The 19,085-nt window shown below is 34.2% G+C and overlaps 1 protein-coding gene across 1 annotated transcript in view; it reads right to left on the bottom strand.

Annotated features, from left to right (window-relative positions):
• LAMA2 (laminin subunit alpha 2) overlaps positions 1-19,085 on the bottom strand; it is a 606,143-nt gene that overhangs the window by 63,187 nt on the left and 523,871 nt on the right. The window contains exons 43-47 of the mRNA XM_060283517.2: positions 14,642-14,758; positions 13,009-13,191; positions 8,218-8,372; positions 1,505-1,648; positions 364-497 (exon numbers count right to left, since the gene is read on the bottom strand). Coding sequence (XP_060139500.2) covers positions 364-497; positions 1,505-1,648; positions 8,218-8,372; positions 13,009-13,191; positions 14,642-14,758 — 733 coding nt within the window. The remainder of the gene's footprint in view (positions 1-363; positions 498-1,504; positions 1,649-8,217; positions 8,373-13,008; positions 13,192-14,641; positions 14,759-19,085) is intronic.

The following is a 19,085-nucleotide window of genomic DNA, read 5'->3' as shown; positions in this document are numbered from 1 at the left end:
AGACTAGAAGAGGCACTTTGCACCAAAGACAGATACCAATGGCACCTCTTAGGCTCTGGATTGTACTGAATAAGGGCAACAGAAAACAACTTAACCTCAAAGTTTCTACAGGACAATCAGATGAGGAGGCCAAAAAGGACCGGTCATTCTGTTCAATACCTTGAAGATCTGTCAATTCCTAACATGTTCTACAAAGGTACCATTCACACACACTTATACATGTATATAATATATAACGTTCGTATATATGTGTGTGCGTACCTACATAGCTACCTTCTTGAAACAGAGATAAAATTTTTCTTATAAACTAGGAAACTACTTCAAAATTCTGTCAATGATCTTAATCTCTATTGAGTTAGTTACCTTGATGCCTCAATACGGTACCAATATGAGTCATCAATAGTCAAATCTGGATACTCGACACGTCCAACCCCGGATCCAACATCCCAGAGGAAGCTTACTTTGCCTTTACGCATCTCTATAGCCAGAAAGTCAATCTAGTGCAGAGAAACACAAAAACAATAGATATCAGACGTAAGGCACCCTGAAAGAGGAAGCCAGCCGAGTCTTTTCAACAGGTACCATTTTCAGATATATGAAATAATTAGAAGCCTCACAATAAAGATTCCCAAATAATAGGATCTATTATTTCTACGATTAAATAATACTTTATTATTGTATCTTTACAATACAATGTCCATACACATGTTCATAGTGCTGAGGCAAATGTGTTAATTCAACCAATTCTAATTAGGTCTAACATTGAGACAAATGTCTTTTCTTGCACTGATACTTGTGGTAGAGATAAACACAAATATTTGGGTTCAGAATTCATTGTTTTCACCATGGGCACTGACGTTTTTGAGGGGCCAGGTATGCTTTTTCACCCAAGGTGATCCAAAATTTCTCACCTGATTTCCAAGTATTGATTTATGTGATAAGTGGTCTGTTGAAAAGTCTTGTTCATTTTGGAAGGTCTCCATGTGTATAAAGTCAAATGGGTCAAATGAAAGGAATTAGAAGTTTGAGGTGAGCTCTTTTAGATACAATTTCTGTTATTTCAGTTTGAGTCATTAATTCAACATGAATCAGAAGAGTTTTCATTGGTAAGAAATAGTACACAATTTTCAGTTTCATTTCACATGAAAGTTCATTGTAATTTCTTAGTTAGAGAAAAATGTTTAAAAAGCCTCATTCCTATTAATCTTTCTTCTTAAATAGCTGGATCTGAAAATATACTTCAAAAATAAATGCTGGTATACTCACAAATGAAAGCAGATATGCCTAAACACTGTAAAAAGTTTTCATTTCATTTGCCTTCTAACTTCATTTGACACTTCAGAACTTGGTGAGGTAAGATTCTGAGGTTTTCGAATCTGAAAGGCTACCTTATTCAATTTTGGGACCATTATATTAGACTCTATACATGTCCCACACTACCAGGATTAACCTCTGACTATACACATACACAGTAGGCCAAAGAAAGGCTGAATGTTAGACTTACAAATTTGGCACTTCCAAGATAAAAAAGGAGGTTGTCCGCGACAGCCGTCTTTACGTTGACAATGATATTATTGTAGCTTCCTTTCTTGATTTCTGGCTTGTATGTTCGAATGCAGTCACCTCCCGAAGACACAGATACTTTGATCTTTAAGAAAAACGAGGTACAAAGAACCAAGACTAAATCTCTCAGAAAGTTTGAAGTAGCTCCCAATCACAAAGCCATCATCTTCTCTTCTTTGAAGTTATTTTTCCATCAGCAAATGGTATCATTAAATGCCCATATGCAGACCCCATTATACTCACTAATGAGGGCACAGAAGAGCACCTTTCCACCAGTATTTTGACAATGAGCTGTTCACAGTCTCTCATGGCTTGTTAGCACGCCACTACTTTTTGAAGCATGCAACTAACAAATTCTTGCCTTCATAACTTACTCCTTTATGAATAGGGGAACATTCTCAAGAGGTGATTTTATATGAAGCTAATGGTATAGATCTTCATTCAGGTTGTTTAATGAAATTTTACAATTCAAATTTCAGTGATTTTGGTATCACTTAAAGTAGGAAACCATTTTTCTTTTAGGTTTTGAGAGGAGGTTACCTACCCTGCCATGTTCTTACAGTTGAAAGAGGCCAACTAGATTTTGTTCCAGATGTTCTAACAATAAGAAGAATTATCATTCTACTCAGAACATACATTTCAGAATAAATTATACCTTTTTATTAAGTCACCAGGAAAAGGAACAGAAACAATTTCCAGTGACTATCATTACTAATGTATTTAACAGCTCCTTTTTCTTTTGACTAGTACTTTAAAAATTACTATAAATTGCTAAGATAGAAATTCCTATGTGACTAGAGCTGACACTGTTTGTACCAATTTGTACTTACACTTAGGGAGCCTTTCTTCAATCACAAATAACACTAGGTGATTATTCCATTTAATTTTCTTTGGTTCATGTATACTATCAAAAAGGTACTTTCAGGACAGCAATATTGTTGTTTGGACTCAGAGAGATTCTGTTACTTTGTTAGTGATAGTGTTCAAAGTAGGAGGCGGAGACACATACAAAACTTCTGTCACTGATTCAAATTCCTGGCTTCAGGCTTCAGGAAGCCTCTTGGCCCTCACTAGGGGTGAATTTCCATTTTCTCATCACTTATAGCACCTTGCACACTTTGGAGAAAGCCAACGGCTATTATTGTTACCTCCATAAAAGGGCTGTGCAAACTCCAAACAAGATAGCCTAGGACACCAAACCCGTCTCCATCTTATGGTGAGACAAGGAGGTGTCTTGAAGAGTCTAATAAGAGAGTAGGTGTTAGGCAGCGCCAGCACCCCTCTCCAAGGGTGGTACAGACTACACAGAGGACGTGCTGGATTCAAAATTGGTTGGATTCAAAAGAGAAAGCTAAGGAGAGATTTTTGGTTCTGACAAATATGTAAATTCATCTATGTTTGAGAACTCCCGGGGATATAGCAGATCTGTTGAATCTCCTGCGGATCCTGTGTAAGTCATATACTTGTACTGTTTCCTCGCCTAATCTGCTATCCAAATTGCATTTCCAAGCAAAGAAAACAGTGTGCTGGAAAGAAACAGGGGCTCACCCTAACGGAGTTCTGTGTGGGGCTGGGGCTGGAATAATCTAGGACGACTGCTGCTTAGACTGCTCTCCCTGTCCTTTCCTTCCCTCTAAGGGTGGGACCCAGACTGCCAACTGAGGAGCACAGTACTGGTCACCAGAGTGTTTGCTCTCTGCCCTGGAGAGTTAGTCTTCCTGCTTGTGTGCTTTTCAGTTAAGAAGGTAGCTCTTTGTTCCACAAAGGTAAGATAGGATTTCCCTTCTACATAAAATGCTAAGAGTAGATGAATCAAAATGACTTGCAAAAGAACACAGATCAAGTCCAGAAGGCTTGACAACAGATTTGTATCAAGGAATTTTTTCCCCTTTTCTTAATGAATTTTATTAGAAGGAATAATCTCAAAATAGAACTGATAATGGTTAAAATGTCACACTGTACAATTTATTAGAGATTTTAAAAAAGATCAAACTGACTTAATAAAATTTATTTATTTATTTTTAACAGGAAAAAAAAAATGACTTGCAGAGAAACAGAACCGGGAAAGGTATAACTCATTTTTGTTATTTGTGATTAAACTAGCCATCATATGTTATTTTGGTTATTTCTTTTGTTATTACAAATAACTCATATGTGTTATAAAGAACACAATGTAGTAATACTCCTCGGTTACTGTTTAGAGAAGAAGTGACTGAATATGGGTGGAATGCATGACTGATCAGGATGTTTCTGCCCTTGCTTGGGTATACCTGGTAAAAATGGTAGGGGATTCCATGACTGGAGTGTTGAAAGCGGGGTTCTCAAAGCGTTGTAGACAGAGCACCAGTACTGAAGCCTAATTCAACTGATGAGACTCCACTGGAGGACTGAAAGTCTGAGTAGCCATTTTAGAACTAAGGGTGTTTAACATCTCTAGGAGTTAAAATTACTCTGCCTTATGGCATACTTTACATATCAAAAATATATGGATCTCTGAACAACACGGCATTGTTATACCCAATATGCCAGGAATTAATCTTGTAAAGTAACCTATTGCTCAACTCTTACACATTTTTATAAAAACCCTCTGGATTTTCTGTTCTCTGGCTTACAGTTTTGAATATATCCTCAGTATCTGAGATATTCAGGCAGCCCAAACTATCTGTAACCAGTCAATAGCTACTAATCTCTCTGTTTAAATACCTTGTGTTTTGTTTTCCAATTATATTGTTTTATATACCTTAAGACAAGTAAATCAAAGGACAATATTTATAAATTTCTCTAGAAGAAACCTCTGACATACAATCCTCTCATAAGAGGGGAGAGATTTCTGAAATACAAACATCCTCTTAAGATATTTGTTGCTATCAATTATTGTTATTTCTTTTTTGTGTGTGAATTTTTGAATTTTAATAAGCAGGCTCTTATTAGTTATCCATTATATACATATTAGTGTATATATGTCAATCCCAATCTCCCAATTCATCACACCACCACCCCCGCCACTAATTATTGTTATTTCTAATGTGAACTGTTAGTAAGACTTCTAAACAAAAATCACTAAGAAGTAGGTCTCTCTGAGGCATTTCTCATACAACATTATTTACCAATTCGTCATCATGAACTCAAACATTATTGAGGATCTCATTATTATATCTATTGAATTTTCACTGCAGTTTTTCATCCAGTTAACTAGGTCATTCATTTAAAAAGAGTATCAGCCACTCAATTTCAGAGTCAACAACAAGGGGAAATCTACTTTAAAATAAATGTCTTTAATTTCTTGGTCATATTGAATATGTGTTAGGGCCACGTCCAGACACTCATGCCAGATTACAAATATATTTCTAAAATCGGGCAAATGTAATCTTCAATTAGTACAAAACCCATTTGAAAAAAACGTTGGCTGCTTACAAATTTATAACATCTTACAAAAAACAAAGAACTTTGTTGTAACTTCCATTTCTAAAGGTAGTTACAAATTTCCTTAAAAGGCACAGACAATGATTGTTTTTTCAAGCATGACTTTTATACCTTTCTTTCATTTTGTATTTTGAGACAGGTTTTATATATTTACATGCCAGAATTTTATCCTTCTTTCCAGGGGGGTAGGGGTGGGAAGAGGAAGCATTTATAACTGATGAATATATAGGCATATATTTAGATTTCTTTACAATGAAGAAATAATGAAAATGTACAGATTTCCCTGCTTGGTAACTAAGTCAGAAAATGTGGCTAAGTGTGGAATTCACAAGAGAACAGTTACTATGACTGCTTCTTCAAACTTAACATGGCAAAATACAGGAGGGATACATCAATCTCTTTCTTTCTCTTACCACTGCCACTGCTACAGTTGGGTCTCTTATTAAATTTGCTTCCTTCTTTCTAGTTTCTCTCATCTATCCCACAAACTACTTCTGGATTCATATTCAAAAATCACTGTTCTGATTATATTGCATTTCATGTTCAAGAACTTTCAGCTTCTCCTCACCAATGAGGTTTATCTCAGGTACAATTGTGGCTAAAAGAAACTGTTTAACTTACCATTCAACTTACCTGAGAAAACCTGGCCTCCGTTGAATTTTCTAGTTTAATGTTCACTCTAACAATAGTCTTGGCGAATTAGACTGTTCTGTCATGAAATGACCCTGAAACCTCCTTTTCTCACTGCCTTGGCTGAAGTCATTCCCTCTCCTCAGAATGTTCTCCTTCTTCACCTTCTCATCCCATGACCAGCACTATCCCATTTCAGAGCCTGGCTCATCCTTCCCTTCAGGAAATCTTCCCGCCCTGACTAGAGGTGATCTTTCCTTTCAGAAACTTAATAGCACTTCCCAGCGCTCATGGAATGTAGCACAATATTCTGCCTTACCTTAGAGTTATTTGTGTACATATCTTATTTCTTCTATGGTGTTGTAAACTATTCGAGTGGAAGAACATGCCTCACAGCATGTGACCTTGTGCATAGGAGATGCTTTTTCTGCACTGGTTAAATCTTTAAAAATCCAAACCTTGGAGTAACATCTGATTTCTTTTCACCTTGTGCTTCACATATACAATGCTCACCTGTCATCCTTACTGCCTGCAAGGTTCTCATATTGTAGTTCAATGTATGTCTTCTCAACCCTATCTGCTTCTTTTACTCTGAGTTTATGTACTTCATCTTCACTAATCTTTCTGTCATTTTCTAGGTTTCTCTTCAATTAGTCATGAATTCCTTTTCAAGGTTCAACCTGAACTTATTGTCTTGACCTGGTTTAAAGATATCAGGTATGTATAAGGAGGGAGAAGAATATACTGTCACTTGGGCATCATATTCTTGGCCACTTACTAAAAAAATAAGTTTATGGATTAAGAAAGGTTATTTCTGGTCATTTTGGCTTCACAGTTGCTTAAAAATAGAACTTTTTAGAACTACCATATGATCCAGCAATTCCACTCCTGGGTATATATCCGAAGAAAATGAAAACATTAATTTGAAAAGATACATGCACCCCAGTGTTCAGAGCAGCATTATTTACAATAGCCAAGATTTGGAAGCAACCTACGTGTAAAGAAGATGTGGTATATATATTCAATGGATTATTACTCAGCCATAAAAACAAATGAAATTCTGCCATTTGCAACAATGTGAATGGACCTAGAGAATATTATACTTACTGAAATCAGACAGAAAAAGACATATACTCCATGTTATCACTTATATGTGGAATCTAAAAACTAAAACAAATGAATGTATATAACAGAAACAGACTCACAGATATAAAAAACAAACTAATGGTTACCAGTGGGGAGAAGAAAGGGGAAGGGGCAAGATAGGGGTATGGGATTAAGAGATATAAACTACTATGCATAAAATAAATAAGCTACAAGCATATATTATACAGCCCAGGGAAATATAGCCATTATTTGTAATAACTTTAAATGGAGTATAGTCTATAAAAATATTGAATCACAATGTTGTACACCTGAAACTAATATAATACTGCCAATCAACTATATGTCAATAAAAATAAATAAATTTTAAAAATGGAATTTTTAAAATTGAAGTACAGTTGATTTACAATGTTTATTAGCTTCTGATGTACAGCAAAGTGATTCAGTTATATATGTGTGTATATATATACACATATATATATTCTTTTTCAGATCCTTTTCCATAATAGGTTATTACAAGATATTGAATATAGTTCCCTGTGCTATATAGTAGGATCCTGTTGTTTATCTATAATACATAAAATCATGCATATCTGTTAATCCCAAGCTCCTAATTTATCTCCCCTTTCCCTTTTGGTAACCATTAAGTTTGTTTTCTATGCTTGTGAGTCTGTTTCTGTTTTGTAAATAAGTTCATTTGTATCAAAAAATGGAATTTTTGAGATGGAAGGCTTGGGTATCTAAAAAGATTTCAGTTTAAGCCTGATAACATGAAAACTGTTATTTTTTTTCATTCTATTTCTACAAAGATCATAAGATGACTTCACAAGGTTAAAGTTTCATATTGGCATTTACAGTTCTGTCCTGGTTCATTAAGATGCTACCTTCTAGAAAGTTTTGCCTCTATCCTTATAGTCTTCTAACTGGGTTAATAAAGAGAAAAATTTTGAGACAAGTGAAGTATTTCCTATTCTTCCTCCAAAAAATTGTAGAAATTGTAAGCAAAATAATTTTTGGTTGCTTGTACTCAGACAAAAGAATATATAGAAAATAATAGTTCCTCTATGCTATTATTCCTTATAACCTTGTCCGTTCATTCCTTCTAACCTTGTCTGTTCATTCCTTCTACAGCCTCACTGGTTGGCCTGTTTTGCTTTCATTAAGAGCAAGGCTCTCTCATCCATGCCTTTTTAGTACACAAAAACCAGGCTTTCATTCTTACAGTTTGTATTAACTCTATTCAAACAATAATAAAATGTATCAGAACTTTCATTTCTAAAATAGTAAGTAGTGATTACTCTTCTCAAGAAATGTCTTTTGAAATTTATGGGAAAAATATCTAATCTTCCATTCCCCACCTCACCTGCAAATAGCTTCAAATTAAAGGAAAAGAACCAGAGATCATTCAACAGGATACACTGAAGGAAGGTATTCCTTCTGGGAATAACACCAAAAATTACAATCATTTACTGATAACTGAAAGCAGAAAGAGCTTACAGAATTGGCCTGCTTCCGGGCTTGGTTTATCAGTTCTTTTATCTCAGAGATGTTTTTCTTCAGGTTATCCTCAAGTTCCTTGATGGGTTTGAGTTTATCTATCAGTCGATCAGCTTCTTGTTCTAGATTTTTTACAGTGGCATATGCATCTGCAACTGCATAGAACAAGATTAGCGCATACCATGCACTCACACGCATACACACACACAGACACAGACACGCATGCACATGCATGCACACACAGACACACATACACAGAAATGAAAATAGCAGTATGCTTAAGTAAATAATGGAAAAGATTTCATCTCATCCACACGACAAAAGCAAGCCCATGACAGTTGAAGCAGTTTGTGATGGCAAATGGAAATATTTTAGTTGGGACTCAAGCAGACCAGAGGAGGAGATGTTAGAAAAAGAAGGCCAACACTTTGGTTTCGTGATTGAGGTGAAAATTTGCATTGAAGATTGAGAATATGATGAACTAATTCAATGCTTAATTTCTAGCTTCAGCCCCAAAGCTAACCTTTATAGCATAGAACTTTAGTCATAGAATCAAGGAATTGGAGAAGCATCTGTAAAATGTCACCTAGTCTGTCCAAGCCAGAACTGTATTTAAATCAGGGTTCTCACACAAAATTGGTTTTCCTTCTTTTTCTCACTGTCTTTCTTTGTACATCTTAACGAGAAAAGCTATAAAAATGTCTTCTGAAAAACATCTCAATGTTGAACAATCCTTTGACTGAAGGCCTATATTATATTTTAATTAAATCTTTCATGCTGCAGTTCATTTTCATTTTGAAGAACAGTTGATTCTCCTGCTCTTTACATTAGGTTGAACCACATTAAACTGTCACTTTTGTAGTTAAAATTTAAAGAAGGTTGAATATTGACCATTTTAAAAGGGGTTTAACCCTAAAATAATTGAAGGTTATCACTGATCCTTAGACTTCCAGTTTGTGCTTTTCATAGGAGGGCAAATGACACATGAAAAATCAATTATTCTGTCCCTAGGATGCTGGCAGTCTTATCCAAACCATGTCATTAATTATCTGATCAAGTGTGTATTGTTCTGTTTTCTGTCACTGCGACCCTGATGAAAAAGAGAAACTGCTTAAGGTCCAAGGCTTTTGGCTCTGATGAACTATGAACGATCTGGGAATTAATCCTTAGGAATGAATCAGATGTGCTAGAAAGGAAGTAAGTTATTTTAAAACTCGGTTTTGAAGTAAGTATTTTGAACTCATGCTCATAAATATGAGTTATATAGTTAGTGATGTTTAAAAAGAACTTGGTCTATTATTTTATTTTATTTTATTTTTATAAATTTATTTATTTTTGGCTGCATTGGGTCTTCATTGCTGGGCGCAGACTTTCTCTAGTTGTAGCAAGCAGGAGCTACTCTTCGTTGCAGTGTGCGAGCTTCTTATTGCAGTAGATTCTCTTGCTGCAGAGCACGGGCTCTACATGTGTGGGCTTCAGTAGTTGTGGTGCAGGGGTCTAGTTGCTCCGCAGCATGTGGGATCCTCCAGGACCAGGGCTCGAACCTGTGTCCCCTGCATTGGCAGGCAGATTCTTAACTACTGCGCCACCAGGGAAGGCCCATGGTCTATTATTAACTTCAACTAATAGAGTTGCTAGATCAAGAACTGACTCTTCTGAAATGCAGGTTATTGAGGTCAAAGCTCTTGTTACATAACTGTATAGGTATTCAACATAAAGACAGTTACCCCTCCGTTTTTACACTTTAAATAAACCATTTATCCATTTTCTCCCTTCCTTCAATATTCCCCAATATTACTCTGATATTCTAAAAGTTATTCTAGAAGTGAGAAAAAGTGATTTAGATTTAGATTCATGAGAATGAAAAAAGGGCTATGCATGGACTACTTAGACAAGTAATGGATCCTTTTCGTCTAAAGCTCCCAGAAGCTTTTATCAAATGTTTCAAAATGGAACCTGGAGGTCCCCCCATTCCCTACTTTTTTTCCCCCTCTATCTTCTGTAGCAGTCGAAGTCATATGGAAATTATCTTCTTGAGGTTTTAAAAATAAATAACCTGTGATATTGAGTCTGATGCTCTCTTGTGCAGTAGTTTTTGAAAACTTCTCACTTTCTTCCATAATTATTTGTGTGGATTTTAAAATCATTGCTGAAGACAGATTTTAATAACAATGTTTTACTAGAGAATTATCTATCTCTTTTAGGCTTTACAATTTATTAGCCTAGAGTTTTGCTAAGTCTTCTCTTACCTGCTAAATTTCTTCCCTTATCTTGTTATATCTCCTTCAGAACTTTGCCTATTTGTGCTTTATTTTTCTTTATTAAGCCTGTCAGGCATCTAAAATTTTTTATCTTTATATTCCTAAAGATATACCACTTGAATTTATCACATCTATTATTTTCTGTCTTCTAATTCATTAACTCTTTTTTATCTTCTTTCTTTTAGTTAATTTTATTTTGTCTGACTTAGAGTTGATTGCCTAAATTGTTTATTTCAATGCTTTTTAGTAATGTCATTGCATTCATTTTCCACTGAGGACCGCCTTCATCGTATTTCTGAGGTTTTGATATGCTGGATTTTATTATTACTATTTTCTATTTTTCAGTTTTATTTTAGACTTGGAATTTAAACTATGAAATTGTTTAAGACAGAATATTTTTATATTCCAGTGATTGCTCACTTGTTAAGATCTGATTTTATTAATTCTGTTTTATGCATCTCCAAATATAATGCTCTTGAAGTTGAGAATAATTACTTGTAAGGGGAGGAGTGAGCTTCAGGGGGGGACAGCAACAACAGCAATGTAGATTTTAATCTATTTTAATCCTGCTAGAAGGAAGTCATTTGGACTTCAGTGGCTGCATATATGTTATCAGAAGCATCATAATTTAGCTGAATCTGTGGGAGAATTCAATTTTCTACTTTTATATGGATAACAGATATTTCACTAACTTTTCAAACGCACAATTAAAATATTTATGTCAAATATATTCACATACTAACTTTTTGTAAGGAAAGATTCCTTTATTAATCCAGCATTAATACTGTGACACTGGAAAGAATAGCTATCTGATGTGTAAAGCAATACTAAAACATTGGAAACATGCAAAGCTGAAGCTTTTTGCAATAGGCAACCAAGCATAAAAATTACTAAAAGGTATGCAAGTAAACATATACATACTGATTTCTTCAGGTAATTTCATATGGAAGTAAAACAGAAAAATAGAAAATTCATGAGAAAATATTTTTAATAGGTATTATAAAGTAGTGATTATCAAAAAATAGAACTTTTCACAACAGGTGCTAATTACAAATTCACCCCATTTTAAGTCAAACTAGCGTTATCAAGTAAAAGTCCACAAAACCATGGCATTTAGCAGCCATTGTTCATATTAAAGGGAGCTTTATTATAACGTTCTAATAAGATAGAAACAGACCCAGTTTAATTAGTGTTTATAGATATTAACTATTTCTTTTGATAGATGATAGAATCATAAAAGTGAGATAAATATTATAAAAAGGCCACTCTCAGCTGAGAATCAATCTGAAAATGAATGAAATGATACCTTAACTTACAGAATAAAAGAGAGAGTGACATTTACTTTAAAACTTATTTTCATTCATTTCTTGGGGGGAAATATTGTGATTTGGCATGACTCTGAACCAGTTATTCAGATGGTATCTTTGAACTACAGGGGTAAGCTAACTCTGGGCTTACACAAGAAATAAATTTAAAACTATATATCTCTTCTTTTTTTTCCCTGAAGAAGTGAGGAGTGAAATCCTTCTCCCTAGCTCTGAAGTGCATGTCAGCTGTGTTTGTACTCTTCCTTGCTCAGGAAGGAGTCATGCTAGTTGTATCTATTATTTCATAGCATCATTAGCCTTTGATCTGAGGCAAAGGTGCTGAAAAATCAGGCTCCACTCCCCCGTCGAACAGCATCTGGATTATACAGTGTATAACGCCAATAACTGTGGTTTTGTTATTACACTCTACAAATGTTTTAATTCCCAATAAATATATTGGTGCTATATAAAGCGAGCTAATCTCTTGAGACTGACAAGTACAAAGAATCAAGCATCTCCTTTGGTGAAATCACATACTAAGATAACATTTTATCACTTGAAAGAATAAAAAATATTAGAAATCATAACGTTTATTGAGTATAATTAATAAATTATATTTAGTTCTCCCACATTTTCTTGTAAATCCTTGTTAACTCAATATAGTTTAATGCAATATACAAAAGATGTAAAGAAATATTCTTCTTGATAAACTAGATAAAAATTTTAATTTCCTGATAATGTTAACTAACCAGAATCTAAGTAATAAAATAATAATATTTTCCAATTTGAATGCATTTCAAATTGATCCCATTTAATATCCTGTTCTAACAGGATTGCTAATAAGACTGCTCCTTGACCTCTAGGTTCTATGGAATTTCACCAACTCCGAGGATATAATTTCCCAAGTATAACTACTTTCAATTACACTAAAGGATTTTAAAATATTTGGCATCGCTATACCAAATATCATGTAGATTTGAGAATTCCTAATTTCCTCTCAATTGGACGAAATCTGAATAAGATAAGCTCTAGTGCAGAGCTGGGAGTCTTGGATTCTGTGTCTGGAGCTGCACGCACTCAATTCCTGAGCCCAGTCTATGAAGGGAGGAGGGCAGACTACACCACCATGAGGGTCCCTTCCTGCTCTAACAGTTATGAGTCTAGGATACTTTTATAGTGTGAAGAAATAAATGACATAATCAAAGTGAAAAAGCACATCTTACTGTTCTTTGAAGGATCTTTTACCACGGCATTTGTTTTGGCTACGCTGTCTGCCAGTTGATTGTAATTTTTCTTCAGGCCATCAAGATTCTGGTGGAGATCTTTAATCTGTGCCAGTACATCTTTAGCTGTGTCGTTGGCTTGTCTTGCTTTGTCCTTAACAGCTTGCAGTTTAGCGGCTGTGTCTGTCAGCAGAAGATGGTATGAGAAGCAAAGGGTCTGGAGTTATTGGCTTAATCCATGCTTGTCAAAGAGAGGCTGTGGCTGGCTGACCTCAGGGACACAGGCACAGAGGGAAAGGCTGAACTTTGTCTCATTCAGTCATAGCAAATGAAGTACATTTTTAGCTAAATTGAATTTTCTCAGGGACCTTTGCTATGAATACCTGATTAGCTCTTAAAATAGCAACATGATTGTTCTAAATGTTCATTGTGTAAGGGTATATTGTGATTTGCTGCTGAACATATTAAAGAGAGAAGTTTATCCACATGAATCAAACAGCTTCATCAAAAGTAGGTTTAATCTGCATTTCTGAGGCGGGATGGGGAGGGAATGAATGTGTTTCAATTTTAGTATAAAGAGACTTTTTCAGATATATTAGACCTTGTGTTTGTGTATTTTTATTTGTTTTCAGCATTGGAAATTTTCTATGTACATCTTTACTACTGAAGAGGTGACATGAAAATCGGGCAAGTTACTTAGAATTTTTCATGTTAAAAAAGTAAAAATCATTAAGGTTTTAATATTTCCTGTTTTCTGTAGATGTATGTGTTTCTTTCACCATAATTTGTATAAAAAACATATATATGTGCCTAATAGTATGTTGTAGATTAGTGGTTAAGACCACAGCCTCTGAAGTTAAACTGCGAGGTTCAAATCATATATGCCTCTTTTAACAATGGCCCTTAGTATCCCTAAGTTTGTCCCCTATAAACTGGAGATAACAATGCTATTTACCTTGTAGGATTAGTATGAGGATTACATACACTTAACATAAGCATATTGAATAAGCACTCAAAAAATGTTAGCAACCTTTGTTATTGTTATATCATGCTACTAAAATATAAAAATAGTATCCCTAAAAGAATAGTGCTTTCAGGAACTAATACGAAACATTAACTCCAAGTACGTGTAATAGGTAGAAAGATATTACAGACATGGTTCAATTCTTAATGTCAATGTTTTTGAAAGCTAAAACATTTAAGTAACAGAACTTTGCCAATAAAGATATGCTGAAAGGCAGTTGGCTCTACCTATTACTGTAGGTACTGTAATAAGCTGCAATTGTGTACATCAACATTGTAGAGAATAGTGTTTGTATGATTTTATTTTTCCCACCAATATAAGATTTCCTGGGTCAAAACATGGAAGGACAATACAATAATAAGATGTCTATATTTTCCTTTTTGTAATTTATTCCAACGAATGTCAGCTAGGGTAACAAATGATAAATATCACAGTGTAAAGTACGATTTAGTTTCTCATTCTCACAAAGAAGAATTCATAAGTAAGAAAACTGTTATTGAATAGCCTGACAATGGTACAAATGTAGTGTTAGGGAAAAAAGGCATAAGTTAGAACATCCTTTAAGAGTTCATATCCACTGGCACGGTTTGCAGTGTCCTGAATGCTTACCATTTGGAATGGCTGATAACTTTTCCAAAGTGTCATTCAGAGCTCTCAGGAGATCCCTGTTTCTGACATTGGCATTGTCTAATCTGGTTGTCAAGCCATTCAGATGTTCATCATTTTCTGTGAACAGAAAACAAAAAAGGATGAGATAATTTTAATCATCTCTGAACTGATACATGGATATAAAATTTCAGGTTATTTTAATAAAAATTTAATTAAAAGCAAGAAATTGATTTACTTTATTGGCATCTGTCCAAAAATATATTTCAGACCAGAATATAAAATATGTGTTTAAATGACCATTTGACACTTCAACATGTTCAACAATTACATTTTCTTCTTGGTATCTGATCTTTATTTGACTTAATTTGATGGTTTTCTATGGAGAAAAAACTTTGACAGATTTGGTCTTTTATTGCACTTATAATGATGCCCTCTTGACATCACTTCCATTATGTCATTATTTTAAAAATTTTATTACCAAAATGAATCACTGAATTAGCTTTTAAAAATCTCAAATAGATATGATTGTTAAGCAGAATCTCCCAACTTTACTAAACATCACTTATTAACATTTATTTGAAAAAAACAAAAATCAAAAGAATGAATAAATAGCTTCTAGCACATTTCCAATTTTTTATAGAGAAAATAATATTTTATAAACTACTTCAAGCAGGCTTTATATAGGTCTTTTCTTGCTACTTTAGCATGCTTACTTTAAAATTAAAATATATTATTTACTATTACTAATGTAATATTACTACTGTAAATTTTCCAGCTTCTCTCCACTAATTTTTAACATGTCTGAATTTTAAGTTAGTTTGTATATAATGTATTTTATAGCAGATAAAAACTAGGAATGGAACAAGTAAGGCAGTTAATGATGGTGTGAGCGACAGTGTACTAAAATCTTTCATTTTATACCTGTTTGTGCTGGTTAAATCGTTTTCTCTGTGCAAATATTTTTGCTTTTTTATCTAAAACAGTAAAATAAATAAGCAACTTGGACTGGGGAGGACCGTTATTTGCCAACACCGAGACTGTTGTTTTCATCATTTTCCTAGTACCCAGAGTGGGCAGACCAGGAGAGACTACATCTCACAGAACAGAGCCAGAACAGTGTTGATTTGATTGTGTGTCCACCCTTGTAGAGGTAGTGCATCTGGCTTCTTGCAGGAACCAAACAAGCCACTGGCAGCTTAGGGAACAATGCTTGCCTTTATTGGCCTTCATCTGGGAAGAATAGCAAAGGGAAGGGAATATAGATGGAGGATTCTTAACTGTCAGTGTACTGGGTGTGAAAAAGAGTACTGAACATATTAATTAATGATCCACTCCATTTCATATCAGGGTTTTATAGGCGGACAAATTACACCACTGTTATACTACAGTAATATAAGTACATAATATTGTTTGAGGCATCTGCTTTTAGGTTCCAAGCCAAAGGCCTAACATCACTGAAGAACAAAGCATAAAGTATTCCAGCAAAACGTGGCTCTAAAATATCAATATGTCCATTTCAGTCACTAAGATATTATTATTTTCAATTCTAGTCCTTCAAAATATACTTTCCAAGTAATTAGATTTTCTCCTCTGTCAATCACAATTCACTTTTCTTTTAATACTTCTGTTACTTTCACTGCACTAAAGTAAAATCTTTGACTAGGTTATGGAAAGAATACTTTCTGAAATAAAGACAGTATGATTATGACTGTGATAGCTATATGAATCCCCTAAGAATAGCTAAAGGCCGCTCTTTTGATATTAATTTAGAAGTCTTCATCAATTAAGGAAATAGAACGGTACAAATTTCATTTCTTAGTTTCTTGATTGTATTTGACTTTTTAAATAATGAAACATTTAAAATGTTCTGGCAAGCAAGATATACATGTACAGTTGCAAAAATCATTAATTTAAAGGGTATCAGTTGGTTTACACTATTTTATGAATTCTGAATGCAAATACTGGCAGAATAATCAGGCCAATTATTCAGAAGAACGACTGATCTGAAGAACATTGTTACTGCCGTCCCTCAAGTTTCAAAGCAGTGATTTTGTTCCTCTTTTTCTGTACTAGAAAGTCAAGATGTGAATATTCTGAGCCTGTTCTGATTTCTTTGTTTCAGCTATTTGACTCTATTTTCTTGTTAATTTATCCTTTCTTACACTCTGGTCATTTTTTTCTGAAGTACTTTTTGGAATTTCTCAAACCAAGTCTAAACACTTTATAGCTTTGTCAGTCTAATTCTTTAGATGAATAGAAGTTGTATGCAGAAAAGAATTACAGATTTTAAAATGGAAAACTTACAAAATGTTAGCCATGAAAACCTAGAAAATAAGCACTCCAAGGCTGGCTTTAAATGCAAAGATATATGAGGCAGAGGTATCTATAATCAAAATGTAAGGAAGAACGCATGTGGTCCAGTTAGAATGGTAACATGGCCAAAGAAACAGAATTATTGGTAGTTAAAAAAATATCCAACCCAATTCTTTACTTGTAATTTTTGGAGAACAAGAAAAGGATCCAAATTATAATCATAGTACATTTTCCGCTCCTTATCTCTTCAGTATTCATACCCATTAGCTGTAGCCAAGTCATTTATCTTCTCTCTAGATATCACACCTAACTAACCTCAAAGGTTACACACATGCTCCAGCTTTGGCTCTCCCTTTCTCATCCTCTCCTCCCACATCAGAAGACAAGTGTCCAGGAATGGGTTCGTCAGAGACAGAGCTCATAAAGTGAGGGGAAGAAGCAGAACAGCCAGGGTAGACTGTGAACATGCCTGACAATATCATTCCTCTTTGTTGCATAACCATTGACATTGAACCAGGTAGACATATTCAGAATGAAAATCACTAGACAGAGTTATATGTTACTTCCATTAATAATATGCATTTACTTATGTTGACCTCATTCCTTGTACTGTGCTAAATATATTAGAGTTTAGTTTACTTGGAACTGCTAACACTGAACTATGCTATGTAATATCTCAAAATAAAGCTATTACAAGTAAATCAGTTATACAGCAGAAACTAACACAACATTGTAAATCAACTATATTTCAATAAAAATTTAAAAATAAATTTAAAAAGCTATTACAAGTATTTCTTTGATCATTAATAATGCATTCTTTTACAAATTCTAGCCATTAGAGAAAGTAGTGTGGTGCAATGAAATTATTACAGGACTTGGAGCTGGAAGCTGCGTGTTCAAATGTCATTTCTATCCATTTTTACATGTGTAAAATGAAGATAACAACTTCCTTCATATGACTGATATGAGAAATAAATTGAAGGATGTATGAGAAAGTACTGGATTTATCACGGGCAGTTACTAAATAGTAACAAATAATTCATGTTGGTTTGATAATTTACATTGGTCTGATAATTGCCCTGGTCTGTTTGCCAGTTTTCAATAATATTATTTACGATTTGCTTTCTTCTTTGTTTAAACCGCATCATCCAGAAACTAAAGCTGTTAATTTTTCTATTATACGTTTTTAATATATGTATATAGCTCTCATTTTCAACTAAATATAAGAATGATTTTTATAGATTTTAATGGGAATGTTCTATTTTGACTGTTCACACCCATCTAGTTAAGTTCCTCAAATGCAATTTTTTATTTTTTATTAATATGAACAAAGCACAAATAAATACCTTGAGAGAATCCCTCATTCACAAGGGTGAAGTTTGTAGAAATGTTTTTAATTTTGAAGGGATCTAGTTAAATGGAATCTACTGCACAATTACCATATAGATAACATTTTGCAAGAACAATTTTCATTACTGTGACATTTGTCTTATGAGCTACTTCTTGTACTCAATATCACTTCTGACTTTGCTCCTTTAGCAAAAAATGGAGAAATATCCTCTCTTTAAGATTTCTTTGTAAAAAAATTTTACAAGGCTACAAACCTGTTTCATCTTCTGTTCTAGAGGCTCCTTCTGAATTAGAGAACAGGTTAATCTCTGCAGTGCTTCTATCTGCAGTTCCGAAGCAGAAAGTTTGGAATAGGTAAGGGATCTGTATGAAGTCAGGTGGAAACCTTGATTTTGACCTTTCTGGTAATGAGAGATTCCTGCTACTCTCTTCCATTCACTCATTCTATATCAAATATTTGTTAGGGCCATGAGTTTTAATGTGTCACCTCTGCACCATGGCGAAAGCCCAGTTTTTGTCCAGCAGTGGTTAAAAGCATCAGCTTTGAAGCCTGACTAACTTGTTAAATTTTTGGCTCCACTATATTTATGAAGTTTATTCAATCTGTTAGTATTTCTTCGACTTAAGTGATTTTGCTTTAAATATCAAAGGGGGCCAACCGTACTAAATTATATAATATGTGATTGCTCTGTACAATTTATTAATTTTATTACATTATGTTTTTTTGGTTTTGTTTTGTTTTGTTTGCGGTACGCGGGCCTCTCACTGTTGTGGCCTCTCC

The sequence above is a fragment of the Globicephala melas genome, chromosome 14 (genome assembly GCF_963455315.2).
Source record: "Globicephala melas chromosome 14, mGloMel1.2, whole genome shotgun sequence".
NCBI lineage: Eukaryota > Metazoa > Chordata > Mammalia > Artiodactyla > Delphinidae > Globicephala > Globicephala melas.
This window is presented reverse-complemented; position numbering and strand designations above follow the sequence as displayed.